Raw genomic sequence first — 15,770 nt, 5'->3', positions numbered from 1 at the left:
GCTGGGAAGACAAAGTCTGCATAATCAGTTATATTTTTTAAAAAGTGATCAAAATAATAAGTTCATGCAGAGAAGAATGAACGTGTAGGGATGGAAGGAGGAGCTCATACCACTCAGAAGGTAAAGGTCACCGAGGATGGAGTTGTGTAACGTGAGCTGAGCCTTGAAGGACAGGGATAATCTGTTTAATCCAGACAATAAATCAGATTTCCCAGATGGTGACATTATTTTTTTAGGTTGGTCTTGTGGGACATGCTCTGCCCATTTGAAGGTTAGAGAGGCATCTAACAATACCTCATGGTGCTGACATTTTCAAAGGGTAATGAGTTTTCATTTCAAAATGTAGGACCTCAGGAAGCCTGTACCCTTTCTTTTAGTCTGCTGCAGCCACCTGCTCTCTTCTCCGATATCTCCTGAAGCTCCCCATAGCCAGGGGACCTCAGAAGCGAGGTCCTGGAGGTGCAGAGGTCAAGGATCTTGAGGCTACATCAGCAATGAAATCACTCAGGAAACAGGAAGAAGACTGGGTCACTGCCAAAGACCTTGTTAAAGATGGCCAAGTAGATGTCAGTAGATGACGGTATCAGGATCAGTGTGAAGCACCTTGGAGAACAGTGGGTTCACTTTCAGTTTTAGGGGGAGCCACATGCAGATTGGGGTGGAGCTGCAGAGGTGGGGACTGCTCTCCAGCTTGGGGAAGGTACCCAGATTCTCTGCACACTGGCTGTCTTCCTTAGTATGTGATATTGGGAACTACCCAGAGTCTACCTAAATTCAGTAGAGCCTAGGGCAAAAGGGGGGGGGGGGGAGAGAATTTGTAGCTTTTAGCCTAGATCCATCACTTCTGTCCTCCACCAAAGCAGGAATAAATCCTACATTCCACTCAGAAGTTCAAAGAATGTGAATCCCGTTTGGTTCAGTGCTTGGGGTCGCTTGGGGAGGTGGAGGGTTGGCTTGGGATGGAGTGCTGGGAATGTGCGGGGATGTGCGGTGATGTTGATCCAGATGTGGCTGGCACTGAAGGAGACACTTCCAAAATGTTCTCTCAGAGCTCTCCTGTAGCTGCCCCTGGAGCTCTCTCTCCCCCTTCAGTGGAGGGTACTGGGATTTAGGTGTGTGGGTATTGGAGCTTTTTTTTTTTTTTTTTTTTTTTTTACTTTTAATCAACCATTTGCCTTGAACTACATGTGGAAATAATTAGAGCATGGATGCTGAGTAAATGTGAGCACTGGCAGTCCCAGACATACTTTAGTGACAGGTTCTTGGCAGGAATGAAGAATTGTGAATCTCATGTGAATTTCCTTTAGCCATTCTCTCCCCTTTTCTTCTTGCAAGGCAAACACAAATAGAATAAAAATGTCATTAATGGCATTCAAAGGGAGTAGTGGGTTCCAACCAGTCAACCAAGAGTGAAATCAGGCCATGCAATTGGGGTCCCATTACTACTCCTCTGATTTCCTCTGTCATGACCCAGGAGGGAATGAAAAGGCATTGCTTATGAAAATTCTTTGACTGCAAAAGCCAACTTTAATTCCACCACCAAAACCCAGCAAAGACCCTGAAACACTGGCAGGAGGCTCTATACATAACCAGCCTCTAGTTTGGGCAAGTCTAGGTTAACTTCCTTGGGAGATTAAACCTTGATACTCAAGAACATCTGAAATGGCAAATTCCTGTGCTTTCCAGTTAAAAGAATCTTAACAGTTTAAGGGACTTTGGCATCATCTACAATTCTTTCCTTTTATGGATCAGGAAACCAAGGCCCTTGCCCTAAGTCACACAGTGTGGGAGGCCGAGAGGGCTATGTCCAGGGCCTCTCTCCAAATTCCTGGATCCGTTCTGACATAGGACCTCCCCGCCTTCGTCTGGTCCGGCTGCTGGTTCAGGTTTCAGCAGAGGTTTCAAAGACTTTTTTGGAATTTTTTTTTTTTTTTTTTTTTTTTTTTGCTGTTTCATCCCAACATTTGCCAAATCATTTCTCTCATACAATGGCATTCATCATCCGTTTCTTGGAGCTCTCTAAACATCCCAATCTTGCTCCCAGTTTTCTCATCGTGCCTGCTCTGCTTCCTTGGCTGCTTTGCCCTCAGAGCCCTCATTACAGTCGTGCAGGCTGCTCACTGCAGGAGGACGTGCGGGGCGCTGTAACCTGCTCCGGGGTTGCATGCACCCCGGAAAGCTCCCGTGGGGGTGCGGGCAGCCTGTACTTCCTGCTCCCTGGCCACCCTCAGCCTTCCATTCCCACCCTCTCTCCTTGAGCTCATCTGTTCCCTTGGCCTTGTTTCCCCTCCTACATGGATCAGGCCCAGATGTGTTCTCTGCTCCTTCGCTTTCAGCCGTCGGGAGGACGTCTTAGTGTCTCCTTAGACCTGAGTCCGTAACCAACTCGTCGCCAGCGACCCCTCCCGCCTCTGCCCGTCTCTGACCTTGGCAGGTACACTGGCTCTCAAAGCCAAGAGTCTTGGCAGTTCCCTGGATCCTCACGTTCCTCTCTTCTATCTTGTTTGTTGCCAGATCTCATTATTTTTTAGAATTTTCTCCTGAGTCCCTCCTTCCTCTGCTTCCATGCCACCAGCATACATGAGACCTTTCACCACCCCAGGCACCTTCTACCCTGTTGCCTTGTGCCCACAGTTCCGCCTCACCCACTTCCTCCCGCATATCTGCCGAACTGGTCCTAAGGCCCTCCTGCTCCAAACCTACAGTTTTTCCATCCAGATCCTATCAGCTTAAGGCTTTGTGAGGGCTCAGCTCCAATCCCATCTCATTCATGAAGTCCCCCCCCCCACACGCACACTCAGAACTCCACTGATCTGCCTTTGTGAGTCTCGTTGCCCCAACGAGGTTAGAAACTCCTGTGCGGGTAGAGGCCGCGATGCCGTCCTCCTTTGGGGTTTATTACATGGACCTTGCATCATGCTGGTCATAGGCTGTTATCATTCGTGTTTTTCTACCCACATTTATCAAATATGCTTTCTAATGGATTTTACTCACTTGCCCTGGCCTTCAGTGAAGAAGACACCGTCAGACTATCCATGCCCCCTACATTGTCCTTTAAAGTGGACAAGTCTTGGGCAGACAGTTGGAGGATGGAAAGTGAATACCATAATGAAACCCAACAGACTAATTCTGGGCAAAAAGTGGTTTAGCTTAAAAGGTCCCACCAAGGAATTCTAAAGAAACAAGGGTACAATTGTACAACTAGGGGGTTTACAAAAAGCACTTCTTAGGAAGACCAACAGGATATCTTGGGAACTCCCAGAGATCACTCTGAGAACTGTAGGCAGATATTGGGGAGCCTGGTAGGGCCCGTCAGTCACAGTGGAGACACTGGATGTGCCTGAGTTGGGGAGGCAGTGTGACAGTGTCGCCCCCAGTGCATCACTGTGGCCCGTTGTTCTGAAGGCATGAGAGCCCCCTGGGGTGCTCAAGTCAGAGCCTCTCAGGGCCAACAGAGGTGAATCCTCAGACTTCATAGACCCGTGGGAGATTTTTCTCAGTCCTGGGAGAGAGGGCCTAACATATTTCTAACTCTGTGTTTACTAAGTGCTGCTGTACTTCTACAATGACTAGACAAGGCCATTACAGAAAGCTCAACTTACCATTCTGTAGAAACCAAGCATCTAGTTTGCCGTGGTGGGGCTGGGCCACCTCAAGGCCTCAGGATGCGGGGTGGAGGCGTTCCAGAGATGGTGACTGTGCAGCTGGAAAAGGGAGGGGGCCTCCCTCTGAAGGTGGCAGCTTAGATCCTTCAGCTGAAGAGGCAAACACTTAGAGAATGTGATGGAATCCGCGAGACAATAAAGACAATGGGTGACGTAAACAGCCTCGTCCCATTTGAATTTTGAAAGTAGTAATTTTTAGACACACAACACGGTATCACGCAATGAGAAGAAAATGTCAGGAACGTGATATTCCATAAGCTGTGATAGAAGCTAAACATAGAAATTAATACAAAGGAGAGTTAGGTAGTTCTTCAATGACGGGTCCATATTGATTCTTTTACCTTAAAGCTCATCCTTGGGGTGATACATCCCTTATTTTGATGTCACGAAGGCCGGCCACATCTTCCCCCAGACATCCTGAGTAGCGCTGCTACGGGCCACTGGCATTGACACTCACTCAAACACCCCTCCTTCCCAGTGAAATTTAATGTAAAAAACATTTATTGCAGCTTTTCTCAGGCAGGGCACTACGGTGGGTGTGTCAGGAGCCAAAATGTGCAGGCACTTGGAGTTCACTTGAGATAGGCTACCCGTGTATAAAATATTGAAGAGGACTTTAATATGCTAAAGGCCCCAAAGCCTTCTTGCTTATGAAAAACATAATAGGGTAGGTGGAGAGTCGGATTTATTGTGAGCTAATTAAGCTTTAGTTTTCGACCTTATGCACAAGGCCCCTTCCCGAGGCCCGGTGCCCAGTTTTGCAGTCCTAGTCGTGTATTCTTTTTCTCATGGAGGGCCCCTCAAACTGCTAAAACTTCAGGATCCAGGGACCCCAGATCTTGCCTTGGTGCATTCCGCTTGAGGTGAGGGACTAGTTGTGAGCACATGTGCAAGACGCACACTGTCCCAGCAGATGCACAGGCTATGCGCGTAAGAACAGCTGCTAGAAGTCACCTTCCGCCTCTTTCCTTCACATGTGTGGGATGCAGCAGTGTATTCCTTTGCAGACAAAACGAATTGGAGGGACTTAGAACAGGGTCACATGGTGCTCCAGCTACATTTCAGGGTCCTGAAGGGGTTTGGCCTTCTCAAGCCTGTGCTACTGGGTTCCATTCCAGAATGGGTCCCACCCTGCGCCCCACCCAGGCCTCCTGCCCTCCTCAGTTCTGTGAATGCCTTTGTCCCAAGCTTCGTGGTGCTCAGCATATCTGAGGGGCCCTGGTGTTCCTGTGAAGTTTCCATGACTAATTCTGGCAAAGCAAGGAGAGCCTTTCTCACGTCAACAAAGCCGCTCTGTCACAAAATAGTGGCCAGGGGAGCCAGAATTCCACCTTGGCATAAGTAAGACTGTTTTGTTTTTTTTTTTTTCTTTTCAAAAAGAAAATTGGGAAGGGAGAAAAGAATGGGGGGTACAGAGCTGACCCAGTTCACTTTAGTGAAATGATGATATATTAAGCTGACGGTTTTATGGTTTTGCTTACAAGCTTCCTCCCCTGCCAAAGCACACTGTTCTTCCAGAAATTGTTTTACTTCAGAAGACTTTCTTTTTTTAAACATTCAAAGCGTAGTTTATATTCATACTTAATGCTGGCTGGCCCAGAGACCCCGACGCACCATCACCTCTTCTGGTAGCTTTGCAGATAACTTGCTTTGTACTTTGCTTGCAAAGGATCTCTTTTAACAGCAAAACTAATTTATTCTTTTAGACTTTGGATCCACAGCAACACCTTTTCTAGCTTTGATTTGTAATGAGGCAAAGTGGTTTGTGGCAAGAGGGCTGGAATTAAAGTCTGGAGACCTTAGGCCAGGACCCAGCTCTGCAACTATGAGGTCTGAAGAGACCAGTCACACGCAGCCATGAGCCTCAGTTTCTTCTTCATCATTGGATGTTAAGTCTGGAAGTGCCTTAAAGGTAACCCCTGCCTGCCTATCCTAAAGGATTTGGAGAATTAAAAATGAGAGTAAAAAATTAAGGCTAATTGAAATTGCTCTACAGGTATAAAGTGTTATTATCATGCAATGGCTAACGGTTGCCAGGGAGAAAGCTGTTCCCCTAGTAACATTTGACAATGTTCCCAGTCAGCCCTTTACCTGGGGGAGTTTGCGTTGTGAAGTTTAACAACCACGAGACCAAAGCCCCAGAACATGGTTTACAACACGTAACGAAAACAACATAGAAGCAGGTCAGGGAGATGATGCAGAAAGTCAAAGCCAGAAACCCGATGCTTCTCCATTGGAAGCAAGTATTTTGTTGACTTTTATCAACATAATCAGTGTCCACATTTTCAAAACACACCCCTCCTGACCCCACTCAGTGAATCACATTTTCACAGGTATACCCCGACTTAGGGGTTTGCACATCTGTGACCTCACACTCGTAGAGCAATTCATATGCCAGTGTGGTTGTCTATTTAGATGAAATTCTCATATAGCCTTGGGACCTAATTCCTAAAAAAAACTGCATGGTGCTCTGTGGCCTCTCCCTGTGCCGGCCCTTATAGCTGTCCCCTCTGCCCACAGCGCCCTCCCTTGACTGTTCCCTCCCTGTAAGGGAATATTGAGGCTCCAGGGCCAGGCTGACCTGTCTTTCAGTCCTCACTTGGCTGTTGCTCATCATGTGGCCTCTGTATGTCGCGGAGCTTTTCTGAATCTTAAATCCCTCCCCATCTGTGAGATGGGACTAAAAACAGATGCTGCGAGGACAGAGGTATCTGTGAAGGGCCTCACTCAGTTTAGGTGCTATAATTCATATTAGCATTGGACCTTAGGCCCTTGTCACCCTCCACTAGTGCCTCTAGCCTCTCTCCATCCAGGCTGCCCTCCACTTTGAGTCTGAATTTCTGAGGTGGAAGGGACCAGACACCTTAATATTCCAAAGCACCACATTCACCTGCTGCCCTGCTTCTTTTCTGCCTTACTCACCACACCCCTCCCCACCAGGCAGACTTGTTCCATGAGCTGGTTTATGCCAGATGCATCATCTCCACTCAGCAGAGGCGTAAGACCACCTACCATGCCAAGGAACTTTCTAGGAGCTTCAGGGGTGCTCATGACATTCCATTACCCGAGAAGATAGGACTTGGAGAAGAGCTTTCAAATGGTACAAAGAGGCCACCTCTAGGAAGAAAATTTTCATTGTTTTCTGCACTAAAGCACGCCTGTGAGTGGGAACAACTGGGGAAGATTGACGGCTTCAGGTGGGACATTCTTTCCCAAGCCAGCAAAAATCCTGTTCTTTGTATCTGCTGCCTGTGGCTGTGGGGTGCTCTCCCCACCCCGCCCTCCCTCCTCCCACCCCCACATCTCGATGGCTGGGAGGGTGGGGCTGCAGGAGCCAAGGCTGCATCTCTGCATTGCGGCGTTGAGTTCTGCAAGACAAAGAGAGAGATTGCCACCTATTGACAGATGTGCCACCTGCAAAGAGGGATGCCAGTGTGACTGGAGCTGCCCCCTTTTCTCTTTGGTCTTAAACAAGAAGGGACGGGGGTTGTTCACCCTTGTTTTTTTTCCATTCAGCCAGTCCTCCGCTCTCAGTATCCTGAGAATACCCTGGAATGCCAGGGTGACAGAGGCTGGGTGGGGACATGACTACCAAGGTGGTAACAGCACCCAATGACGCAGTTGTCCAGAGAGTCAGTAGCAACGGCAGCTCTCAGCCAAGTGGCAGGCACTCTGCTGCAGGCAGCTCGCCTCCTCTAATGCCCACACACCCCTTGCGGGGATTAATGTTCCCATTTCACACATGAGAAAACCGAGGTCAAAAAAAAAAAAAAAAGAAAAAAAAGAAAACCGAGGTCTAAGGAAAGGTGCCTTGCCCGTTGCCATGGCAATGTAAGGAGCAGAGGTGGGATGTGGGAATTCAAATGTAGTTCTCTGAGGCACTTGTAAGCACTTTCTCACATTTGCTAATTATGCAAATCACACCCTGTCATAATCTCCTTCACCTTGAATCTTCTGGATATGAAAGTCAATCAAGGATAAAGGAACTGCTTTCCCTTTCGTTGAGTAGGATCTTAGCTCTGTCGTGTTATAGTTACTTAACCTCTAAGGCTCAGTTCCTTCATCTATGAAATGGGGAAAGTTAGGATGTCTAACTCATGGCGTTATTCTAGGGCTTAAGGGAGATAACGTATAATCCAAATCACCTAAGCAGAGAGCCAGGTATTTATAAATGGGAACGTACTCGTCTGCTGTCTGAAGATCCAGGTTAGAATCCTAGCTCCTCTCATTTTTAGCTTTGGGATCTTTGGGCAAGTTACTTGACCTTCCTGATCTTCAGTTCCCTCATCTATAAAATGAGGTTAATAATAGGCATGTCCTTGCAGGGTTGTTCCTACAGTAAGATGAAATCGTATGTGTGAAAACACTTTGTAAATTTTAACTGGACTATTCAAATATTAGGCTTTATTTATTTTATTATTTTTTTAGTTTTTTTTATATTTTTAAAGATTCTATTTATTTATTTGACAGAGCACAGGCAGGGGGAATGGCAAGCAGAGGGAGAGGGAGAAGCAGGCTCCCTGCTGAGTAGGGAGCCTGATGCAAGGGATGCAGGGCTCAATCCCAGGGATCATGACCTGAGCCAAAGGCAGACGCTCAACCGAATCAGCCACCCAGGTGCCCCAGGCTTTCTATTTTAAATAAAGAGTATCTGTTTCTTCACATGATTTTGGAGGACCATTTCTGAAAAAATGGCTTGGGTTGAATTCAACCTGGAAGTTAAAGCTTTTCTTTTTCATACTTTAAAAACAGCAACAGAAGGTAAAAGAAGCTCTGTACTTGCCACAGGCTAGTCTGCAGGAAGCTCTGCTTGCTTTTCAGTTTGTGATGCCCTTCCCAACACCGTTTCATCTGCACAAGTCAGGGCTGGGACTGACCCCCATTTTATAGATGAGGAAACTGAGGTTCAAAGAATGAAAGTCGCTACTTAGAGACACACAGCTAAGTGGTAAAAGGTCGGCCCGTGGAGCTGTGAACTGGTGTCTTTAGAGCGTAGGCATATGCCCGGGCTTGTCCTTTTATGGATTTATTCGTCTGTATCTCTTGGCAAGAGTGTTATTTCATGAAGGGGAGAGGAGAATATAGTCTTATCTGAGATTTTTTTTACCCTGGTCAGCAATAGCCTTTCCCCTTCCTTTTTAGAGCTGCTTTTCCCTTCCCAGGCACAGTTAGGAGGGCCCTGCCCCGAGAATATGCTTGATTTATCTCCGCTCCTGGTTTAGGAAACAACAGCTCTCCAGGCTTCCCAGCATTCTGAGAATTACTTCCTCTTCTCTTCCCCGCCTGCCAGCTTTATTGAATTCGCCTTAGCAACATCCAAAAAAGAATGGGTTTAGCAACAGCATCTGAACCAATGAAGTGTGAGTGTGGCAAGAGTTTCTGGACCAATGGGATCCCGGCATGACAGGCAAGATGGCTGGGGAGAGACAACAATAACCTGGAGTTTGCAAAGCAGCCTCCAGGTGGCAGCAGACCAACTGTATTGGGCACAGCCCTCAGCTCTCAGTATCTACTTTGTTTTTGTTTTCTTTGACTTCTTAGATAGGAAACGTATACCAACTACAAGAATTTTAGTATTGCAAGCTTTGCGGGTGTGAGTTCTCTGCATGACATGGTAGACATGGCCTGAAGGGAGGCATCTGAGGCTCCCTGTCTGCCTTTACGCCCCCACCACAGCGCCTGCCATCTTTGTTGGTTTTGTCACAGCCAGTGCTACCCCAGTGGGCGGGGGGCCTGGGGGCCTGTGGTGACTGCTGCTCAGCAGTCACACAAGGGCTGGAGGAATCACATTCTCCTTTGTTCAGCCACCACCGCTGCTGGCCTGCATGACGAATGAGGTGGGGCTGCTTTTTAGCCACCAGTCAATGGGAGGGAAGGAATGTGTCATGGACAGAGTAGGGCCTGTAAAGACTCATTTTCAGTGGCAGAGACTGGGACCACTCCCTCCCTGTAGGTTCTGCTGCACACGTCTGAACAGGAATGTCTGACCACACGGGGTTTGAGGATAATTCTACTGTCTGTCGAGTGGTTTGGCCCTCTTGGTCTTGAAGCCAGAGGCAGATGTGGACAGGGGCTGAATTAGACCCTACCAAGTAATACCAATTCCATGTTTTGATGGTTTAGTGATCCTTCTTTTGTCTTTTGAAATGATACTCCCTTGAACACCACTCAGCGAGATTGTGGTCCTCCAGATAGCCATATTTCTCTCACAGGTCTCTCTTTCCGTCTGGCTTACTCTTCTCATCCTTTAGGAATTAGTTAAGCATCCTGTCTTTAGAAAGTCTCATTTGATTCTCGCCCTCCTTCCCCCTTTTCCGGATCCTGGTGTCCTGTTGCTGCACTTGCATGTTGATTTCTAAATGTCTCTTTATTTGTGAGCTTCCTCAGAGAGTCCTGGCACTCCTTGAGGACAGAGACAGTGCCTTTATAGCTCTTTACTGTAGTGTTGGCATAGAGGGGGGTATTCAGTAACCGTTTTTAAAAGAAAGGAAGCACATAAGAAAGAGACTCTTGCTCTTTAAGAAACAATCTGAGGGACTCGGAGGTAGCTGGGCCTGGGCTGGAGCAGTACCAGCAAGTCCAGGGCTGGCTGTTGGGGACAGATTCTAGCTGTTTCAGGACCCTTTGGCAACCATGAGCTGCAACTCCAGACTAAGACCAGAGCCTGAAGAGTAACTGCCACCATTGGCTTATGCCATGACAGGCTCATCTCTGTGACCTGGTTTCCTTTATGACTTTGTGTTTTAGGAAGAACTAAGGAGCAAATCCAAGATCTGTGCCAATGTGTTTTGTGGAGCCGGCCGGGAATGTGCAGTCACGGAGAAGGGAGAGCCCACCTGCCTCTGCATTGAGGTAAGTCCTGAGGTCACGAGCTAGAGGACAATAGGCCAGACGGCTACCTTGCTGCAGCAGCTGTCAGCAGAGCAGTGCCAACAATTTCATCACCTTTATAAAAGCATACGTCATCTATTGAAAGACAAGGGATATTCTTTTTTTTTAAATTTTAGTTTTATAAGATTTTGTAGCTTAAAATTTTAATAATGCTTTATTAAGTTAATACATTTGTATAAACATAAAATTAGTAATCTTCCCCATAACCCTCAAATCCAGTTAGTCTGAGATGACCAGTGTTAATGGCTTGGTATATATTATTCCACTTTTTTTCTATGCTACTATAAGTATACAGGGTTTCCCCTCCTATTTTATACAAAAATAGGATCATAATAAATATTTTGTAATAACATCATATTTATGCAATAATTTTCCCATAGATGGACATTTAGGTTGTTTACCACTACAGACAGTAAAACCCAGTATAAGGATATACAACTATCCTTAATGCTGCTGCTTTATTTCTATAGGATTGACTCCCAGTAGGGCTTGCCACGTCAAAGGATATGCATTTTTTTAGAAAAATACTAGATGAAATGAAGATTTTTTTAGTGGGTCTTGTTTTTAATGAGGTTTAAAATGCAATGTGAGCATTTGAGAAATACTTCTTTTGTAAGTAGGATTCTAACAAGGTCTCACTCTTCAGGCAAACATAAATACCTTCCTTCCCTTTTCTGTCAAACCAACACAAACCTAGAACTATATCTGTCTTTCTGCAAATAAATACACCCAATTTAGTTCCCAGGTGAAGGATCCTGAGCATTGTCCAGAAAGGAAGACCACCCCCCAGCTTAGAAACCTGAAAACAGGACACACTGGGAGCCTTAGGAGGACCTTGCCAGAGGTGTACCTGGCCACTGTGTGGTGGTATGAACCTGAACTTACAGTCAGGAAACCTGGCATCTAGCCTCACCTTGACCACATAAGATCTGTGTGATTTTGAGCAAGTCAGTTGTCACTGGACACTGTGAAAACAAGAGACCATGTTTATCTGGCATGTGGAATATTTAGTAAGAACTCAGTAATTGATATTGGTTAAATGAAGTTTGTCTTCCCAGGCTTTGGTATTTTCATCTAAAATCGGAGAAGCATGGCTACCTTCCAGCTCCCAGTGTTCCATGCTGCTTCTTACCAGATCTGCTCTTTCTTGCTTTGGTACCTTTATCAGGGCTGAGCTGAACGTGGTTCCCCCTTACCAAGCCTTTCAAAAACCAAAGAAGCCTAAAGACACCGGGCTTGCCTGTGGCCATGGCCCTTGAAATAGCCAACAGAGAACCGACTTGCCAAGTGAACTTTAGTCCATTTCCCTGTCCGTAACGATTCTCTGTAGCACTTCACAAAGACCCAGGCGTCTCCAGCCCCATCTCCCAACAGGCCTTGTGAGAGCAGGAGGAAAACAGAATGGCCCCCAAATACTACACAAAACAAGAGAGCAAAAATCCTTCTAGTTAAACCCCGAAGGAACTGAAGAATTGGAGGGAGGGAGGGTGTGTGTGGGCACGTGTGCGCATGCGTGCACCTGCCTATCAGTCTCCACGTTCCCTGCTCTCAATCTGGCTCTTGTGTCATAGAATGTTGGTGTTTTAAAGGATCTGAGTTCATCTAAAGACCTCGAGTGACTTTCTCCAAAGTGACAGAGCATTCACATTCCTGACTTCTAATAAAATGCCCCCGCTGCTAATTTGATAGGGTCAGGGTGGTCTGTTTCTTCACTGAATGGAAGAGATGACCCTGAACCGGGATCAGCCCAGGGGACCAGGCAGGGCTGCAAAATGATGCATGCCTCCAACCTCGAGTGGGGTAGAGTTCCCGATGCCAGAGCTGAGGCTCCCTATCAGGGTGCACCCACAGGCTGCACGTGTGTGTGTGTGTGTGTGTGTGTGTGTGTGCATGCATGTGTGTGTTGGCACCCTGATTGCATGGACATCCTCCTTGGGTCTGTTTCAGCAATGCAAACCTCACAAGAGGCCTGTGTGCGGCAGCAACGGCAAGACCTACCTCAACCACTGTGAGCTGCATCGAGACGCCTGCCTCACTGGATCCAAAATCCAGGTCGATTATGATGGACACTGCAAAGGTAAGGTGTGCTCTTACCACCATCTCCCAGCTCCAGCCAGAGGAGCCAGGGGACACAGCAGTGTGACCTGGCTTCCCAGAGCCCTTTCCACTTGACCACAGCACCCAAAGCCACAGAGGCCACCCAGCTCTTGGCGCTCATGAGCCTATTGGCTTCTGCCCAGGGTTTCCGGCATCAGCTTCCCCGGGGGCTTCCAGGACTGTCTGCAGTGGATAGAGTACCACATCAGTAATGGAAAATAATAAAGAAGGGTTTAAATGAATTCTTTACCTTTTTAAAGCAGATAATTTTATTTTTTATTTGTTTTTTAAAGATTTATTTATTTATTTTAGAGAGAGAGTACAGTCGGGAGGGGCAGGGGGAGAGGAGGAATCCCAAGCAGACTACACTGAGCATGGAGCTCGGTGTGTAGCTCCATCTACCAACCCTGAGATCATGACTTGAGCTGAAACCAAGAGTTGGATGCTTAACTGACTGTGCCACCCAGACGCCCAGAATTTCACTTTTTAAATTTGGGCACGTCTCAACTCTGATGTATATATTTCTTCTATTTTGCACTCAAATCATTGCCATTAGGATAAGAGGGAGGGGCTCCCAAGCTCGTTGCTAATTAGCCTGCCAAGCCGCAGCCCCACTCAGCCCCTCTCAGCTTTGACCTGTCCTGGTGAAATAAGAAACTGTTTCCCACGTGTGAGTCTCCACTCTATTTCCCTCTCTAAAATGATTCTAGAAACCTATTCCAGATACCCAGAGTTCCAGCAACCCATTCCCACCCCTCAGCCTCACGGGAGGAGGTATGAGACCCGGAGGGTCGATTCCCAAAAATGTCAAATAAAGCAGCGAAGAAAAAAAACCCCATGCTCAGGCCCTGGAAGAAGGAAAGGATAGGGCCCAGGACAAAATGATGAAAAGGGTGTAAGTGGCCCCCTTAACATGGGATGGTTTTAATCCTCGCAATACACAGAAATGTTCTTTTGTCTTCACTTTGTATTATGCGTGTCCTCCTTTTGATTTGCAGAGAAGAAATCCGTGAGTCCATCTGCCAGCCCAGGTGAGTGCCTCTTTTTTCTCCAGGGTGCATTTTAGGAAAGACATTCTTTTTGTGAGGGCATTTTGTGTTTCACAGTCTCTGCTGAGGCTCACAAGATCTGTGTGTCAGAACTTGTGACCCAGAACTGGTCACTCCTCAACACAGCTCAGGAAAGCTGCAAAACTGCATTTTTTTGTGCTTGCCATTTGAAGCAGCTGGTTGGGTCAGAATGTTGGCTGTGTTTTCCATTTTTGCTGAGTAGTGATTGCATTAAAAGGACAGAAAAGCCACCGAATCTTTCCTTCAGTGCTCTGTAATTCATGCTGATGTCACAGGACTAGCGGAATCAGAAAGCACAACTTCTTTTGACGGGAGATAATTGGAAATGCTAGTAGGACTTTTTCCATGGTTTTCTATGGGTAAAAATAAAAATTTCATCGTGATAAGTACAGAATCTTATCGTATGCTTTTCCTTAGTTCTTTAAATAATATGAGGTCATTTTTATTGTAATGACCTCATAGATGAGGAAATTGAGGCTTAGAGAGATTAAGTGAATTTCCCTGAATTACAGAGCTTGGAAGTGGCACCCACATTTCTGTTCCCCTGGCTCAGGGCCCTATGCACATCCCAGTGTGTGTTGTCTTCCAGGAATTTCCTCTTGCCAAGGCTTTCCCTTCTCTGTCCCCCATCTACCCAACCTTCAATCCCACCTGTTATTGCCATGTGTCTTACAACAGCTGTTCAGAGCAGGATTACAGCATGGCCCTCTCTTGACCTTGTGTTCTGTAGTTTAGAACAAAGGATAATGCAGACAGTGTAAAATTTTAAGTAGGAGAGTTTTGATAGACCCAGTTGGCAGAGGCGAAAGCTATAGAGAATTTAAAATCTGGTGGCATGAAAAATTATAATGTGCTCCTTCATTCACTTATTATTTCAGCTCAGCTTTGAGCCAAGAGAGCTATTGATTGATTGATTTTTTTTCCCCCTCAGCTTCCTGAAGTTAATGAAAATGCCCTTTATTTTTCTGCTCTATGTTTTCCTCACCTAAGTAGCATTGTCTCTTTGTTTCAATATTCTCGATTGTTATAAATTTTTTTAGAAACATAAGCTTGAATACTGGTTTGGACGCTTTACGTTGTCCATCGTGTATTGACCCCTGTCAAACATGTGTGATAATTTTGTGTCCCTGGAGTGCTGTGGAAATTCAATAAGATGCCATATGCAGAGCCCCATTCGCCAAACCTCCCACAGAATGGCTGCTGGGTGACACTGAGGTCCCTACTGCTCAGCTGACCTCCCTCCCCTCTCCTGCAGTCGTTTGCTATCAGTCCAACCGCGATGAGCTCCGGCGTCGCATCATCCAGTGGCTGGAAGCAGAGATTATTCCAGATGGCTGGTTCTCCAAAGGCAGCAACTACAGTGAAATCCTAGACAAGTACTTTAAGGTAATCCAGAGTTGGGGTTAACTCTTCAGCCCCAGATAAGGGGAGACTTCCTCTCCCATTGCCCGATCACATCTTCCATCACTCCATGAAGCCATGATAGTTGCTTTCTGACCAGCTTGATCATTGGGACTCCGGCAGTAGAGCCTTTGGGATCTACTGCACATGTATATGGCCAGGCTCTGTCCTCCTATCCTGTATGTATCCCCCACCCTCTACCTCCTAGAGCTAGCTGTTGATACACTATGACTTCTGATCTCACCCAGACCCAGGCTGCTTCAGCCTCCTTCCCCCTCAGTTTATCATTTCTCTAAGTCATTAGCTTGACCGTCCCTGGCCTGTAGAGCTACTCCTCATCGGAGAAGTCAATGGACTGGCATTTCATGGATCTAGGATTCTTCATGAACCTAGATATTGCTTGTCCCATCGTTTAGTGTAGGAGACAGGTTGTTCCACTTGGGGACAGGAGAGATTCTGCTTTGGAAAAGGTTGGAAATAATATTTTGCAATGAGTAGGGCTCCCATGGCACGTAGATTTTTCAGAGAGCTGGAGACATTGTTAGAAGAAGCAGTTAAGGGCGCACTTCCAGCTGATTGACAAGAACACAGACACACACACATATGTTTGTCACACCCAGGGGTAAAAATACCACAAGCAGACCAT

At 46.6% G+C, this 15,770-nt stretch overlaps 1 protein-coding gene and 1 long non-coding RNA gene across 2 annotated transcripts in view; both read left to right on the top strand.

Annotated features, from left to right (window-relative positions):
• The window catches only part of LOC125754245 (uncharacterized), a 29,954-nt gene extending 22,500 nt beyond the window's left edge, over nt 1-7,454 (top strand). Inside the window, exon 2 of the long non-coding RNA XR_007407931.1 lies at nt 378-7,454. This is a non-coding gene — a long non-coding RNA (uncharacterized LOC125754245). The remainder of the gene's footprint in view (nt 1-377) is intronic.
• FSTL1 (follistatin like 1) overlaps nt 1-15,770 on the top strand; it is a 52,675-nt gene that overhangs the window by 23,323 nt on the left and 13,582 nt on the right. Inside the window, exons 3-6 of the mRNA XM_025476132.3 lie at nt 10,413-10,517; nt 12,504-12,633; nt 13,652-13,684; nt 14,979-15,109. Of these exons, the coding sequence (XP_025331917.1) occupies nt 10,413-10,517; nt 12,504-12,633; nt 13,652-13,684; nt 14,979-15,109 (399 nt within the window). The remainder of the gene's footprint in view (nt 1-10,412; nt 10,518-12,503; nt 12,634-13,651; nt 13,685-14,978; nt 15,110-15,770) is intronic.

The sequence above is a fragment of the Canis lupus genome, chromosome 33 (assembly GCF_003254725.2).
Source record: "Canis lupus dingo isolate Sandy chromosome 33, ASM325472v2, whole genome shotgun sequence".
NCBI classification, from domain to species: domain Eukaryota; kingdom Metazoa; phylum Chordata; class Mammalia; order Carnivora; family Canidae; genus Canis; species Canis lupus.
Note: the sequence above shows the minus strand (reverse complement) of the source record. Positions and strands in the feature narration are given on the sequence as shown.